The 2,491-nt window shown below is 34.3% G+C and overlaps 1 protein-coding gene across 1 annotated transcript; it reads left to right on the top strand.

The window, feature by feature from the left end:
* Positions 1 to 1,578: 1,578 nt before the first annotated feature.
* On the top strand, positions 1,579 to 1,833 carry LOC130865749 (protein transport protein Sec61 subunit gamma-like). The gene has a single exon (XM_057756723.1). It carries the CDS (start codon positions 1,579 to 1,581, stop codon positions 1,831 to 1,833), a length of 255 nt encoding a protein of 84 aa, XP_057612706.1.
* The last annotated feature ends 658 nt before the right edge of the window (positions 1,834 to 2,491 follow it).

Genomic DNA, 2,491 nt, shown 5'->3' with positions numbered 1-2,491 from the left:
AGTGGTCTGTTTCATTCACCTTAAAAGATGATGTCTCTGCCTGGATTGCAAAGTGTTCAAAGTGTGCTTCCTCTCACTAGTCATCCACTGTTCAAAGTTTGTTGCACTTTAGTCTTTGTCCATAGTGTTCTTGAAATACACATGGCTGTCTCTCTAATAGGGTTTCAAACCAGAAGTCACTAAAACACAAAGAGTACCCTGGAATACCTATAAAAAGTAAGAACCTTTTTCTCACACTGTATTTGTTTAAAACACTTTAAATTTAGCTTACCTTCTATGCATACATTCAAATTTGCACTCAATACATCCATCGGTAAAAATATTTTCATAACATATAATTAAAATTCACTTTAAACAATATGAAAGTCATATTTGAGAACCAACACAATTTGATCATAAAATTTTGTGTGTATTGGCATTATGTATGGCCTAGGGATCCTCTATATGCATCAGTTCTTTCTGTAAAATATCACTTCTGGCATACTTGAAGACACTGAGTTTTATATGCTTGCCGTATTATACTGCCTTGCTGTCTTCATTTAATAGCATCCCTATTTCAGTGATAAGTTATTGCTTTATTATTGCTTTCATAGTCTACTATTGATCATATAAATGATGCAAAAATTGACAGGATGTCATTATTAGTTTGCTGGGTGGTTTAGACATGATATTCAGTCACACCGAGTGACTCCATTGTCATTGATAGTGCTGTTACTGCCATCTGGGGTGGGCATATGCAGTCCATCAATTGTGTGGGAAAATTGCTCAGAGATCCTTGTCCAGCAATGAGGAGGCAATATGCAAAGGTTAAAGCAGTTAACCAGGAGAACAAGTTTGTTATGGATAAACTCTTCATAAAGTGACAACAGCTTTTAAAACCAGCTATATTTAAATGATGCAATATTCACAAAACCAAAACCAACCTCGAGGTTTTGAAGGGACGTTGATTCATATATATATATATGAATATATATATATATATATATATATTTTTTTTTTTTTTGAGAGAAGGTTTCTCTGTGGTTTTGGAGCCTGTCCTTGAACTAGGTCTTTAGACCAGGCTGGTCTCGAACTCACAGAGATCCGCCTACCTCTGCCTCCCGAGTGCTGGGATTAAAGGCGTGTGCCACCACCGCCCGGCCTTCATATATATTTTTTCATATAGAAGTATACATATGTTTTAGGTACTTTAATCTTGCTATAACAAAACACTCCGATCTAGGCAACTTTTAAGAGAAAGCATTTAATTTGGTATTTACTGAACCAGAAGGTTAGAGTCCTTGTTTTATGGTGGAGAGCATGGTGACAACTAGAAACGCAGGCATAGCTCTGGGCAGTGCCTGAGAGCCAACATCTGGGAAGCAGCGAGATTTGTTTCGTAATGGCATGGGCTTTTAAAACCACAAAGCCTGACCTAGTGATACACCTCTTCCAACACCTCCTAATTTTCCACAAAATATTCGCCTGAGGCCAAAGCAGTCCAACGTATGATTTTAGAGGAGTAATTCCCATTTAAACCACCAGAACAGCCTAAGCTACGTGTCTTTGCCTCCTCAAGCCGCCGTCCCGCAATCAGTCATGGATCAGGTAATGCAGTTTGTTGAACCAAGTCGGCAGTTCGTAAAGGACTCAATTCGGCTGGTTAAAAGATGCACCAAGCCCGACAGAAAAGAATTCCAGAAGACTGCCATGGCCACAGGCATAGGATTTGCTATCATGGGATTCATTGGATTCTTTGTGAAACTGATCCATATCCCTATTATTGTGGGGGCTGAATGCTTTCTCTTCGCGGGAACTAGGAGCAAATGCGGGTGTGAGAAGCTTATGAAGTAAAAAGTTGCCTGTATACTTTGTGTTTTCCTTTCCTTTTTCCCTCCCCAAGAGGTTTTGTATTTCTAAACTAAAATAATTTCAAAATAAACAATTTTCCCATGAAAAAAAAAAACCCACCAGAACATGCATGAGTATATACACATATCCATGTCTAGTATATATGTACACACAATTTTACTTTTAAAATTTAACCAATCATATTACAATAATTTTTTAAAAATGAAATTTGTCCAATTATACCTATTTAAAATTGCATGCAATACATTTACTCATTTGTATCTAATACAATTTTCTTCTACATTGTGTGAAATTATTTTTACATTTATTGATAAATTTAAAGATTAAAATATTATCATATTATTAACAGGAAATAAAAATTTAATATCAAGTTTTATTTTTATTAAAAATTTTACCATTTAGTTTAAGCATGTAACCCAATTTATTTATTTTTTTATTTTATTTTATTTTATTTTTTGAGATGAGTTTTTTATTTTTTTTATGTAACCCAATTTAAACATCTTGTAATGTGTGTATATATCAGAACTGCTCAAAGTGGCATAAATATAATTCCTTTATAATATTATATATCCACTTAATGAATTTCAATACAAATATCCAAAAAGATAAATTTCCAAAATACAAGGTATCCTCATAAAAT

The sequence above is a fragment of the Chionomys nivalis genome, chromosome 24 (assembly GCF_950005125.1).
Source record: "Chionomys nivalis chromosome 24, mChiNiv1.1, whole genome shotgun sequence".
Classification (NCBI taxonomy): domain Eukaryota; kingdom Metazoa; phylum Chordata; class Mammalia; order Rodentia; family Cricetidae; genus Chionomys; species Chionomys nivalis.
Note: the sequence above shows the minus strand (reverse complement) of the source record. Positions and strands in the feature narration are given on the sequence as shown.

Bases quoted from the DNA above. Each gene is read 5' to 3' on its own strand.
- LOC130865749 (XM_057756723.1), top strand. From the start codon at position 1,579: ATGGATCAGGTAATGCAGTTTGTTGAACCAAGTCGGCAGTTCGTAAAG.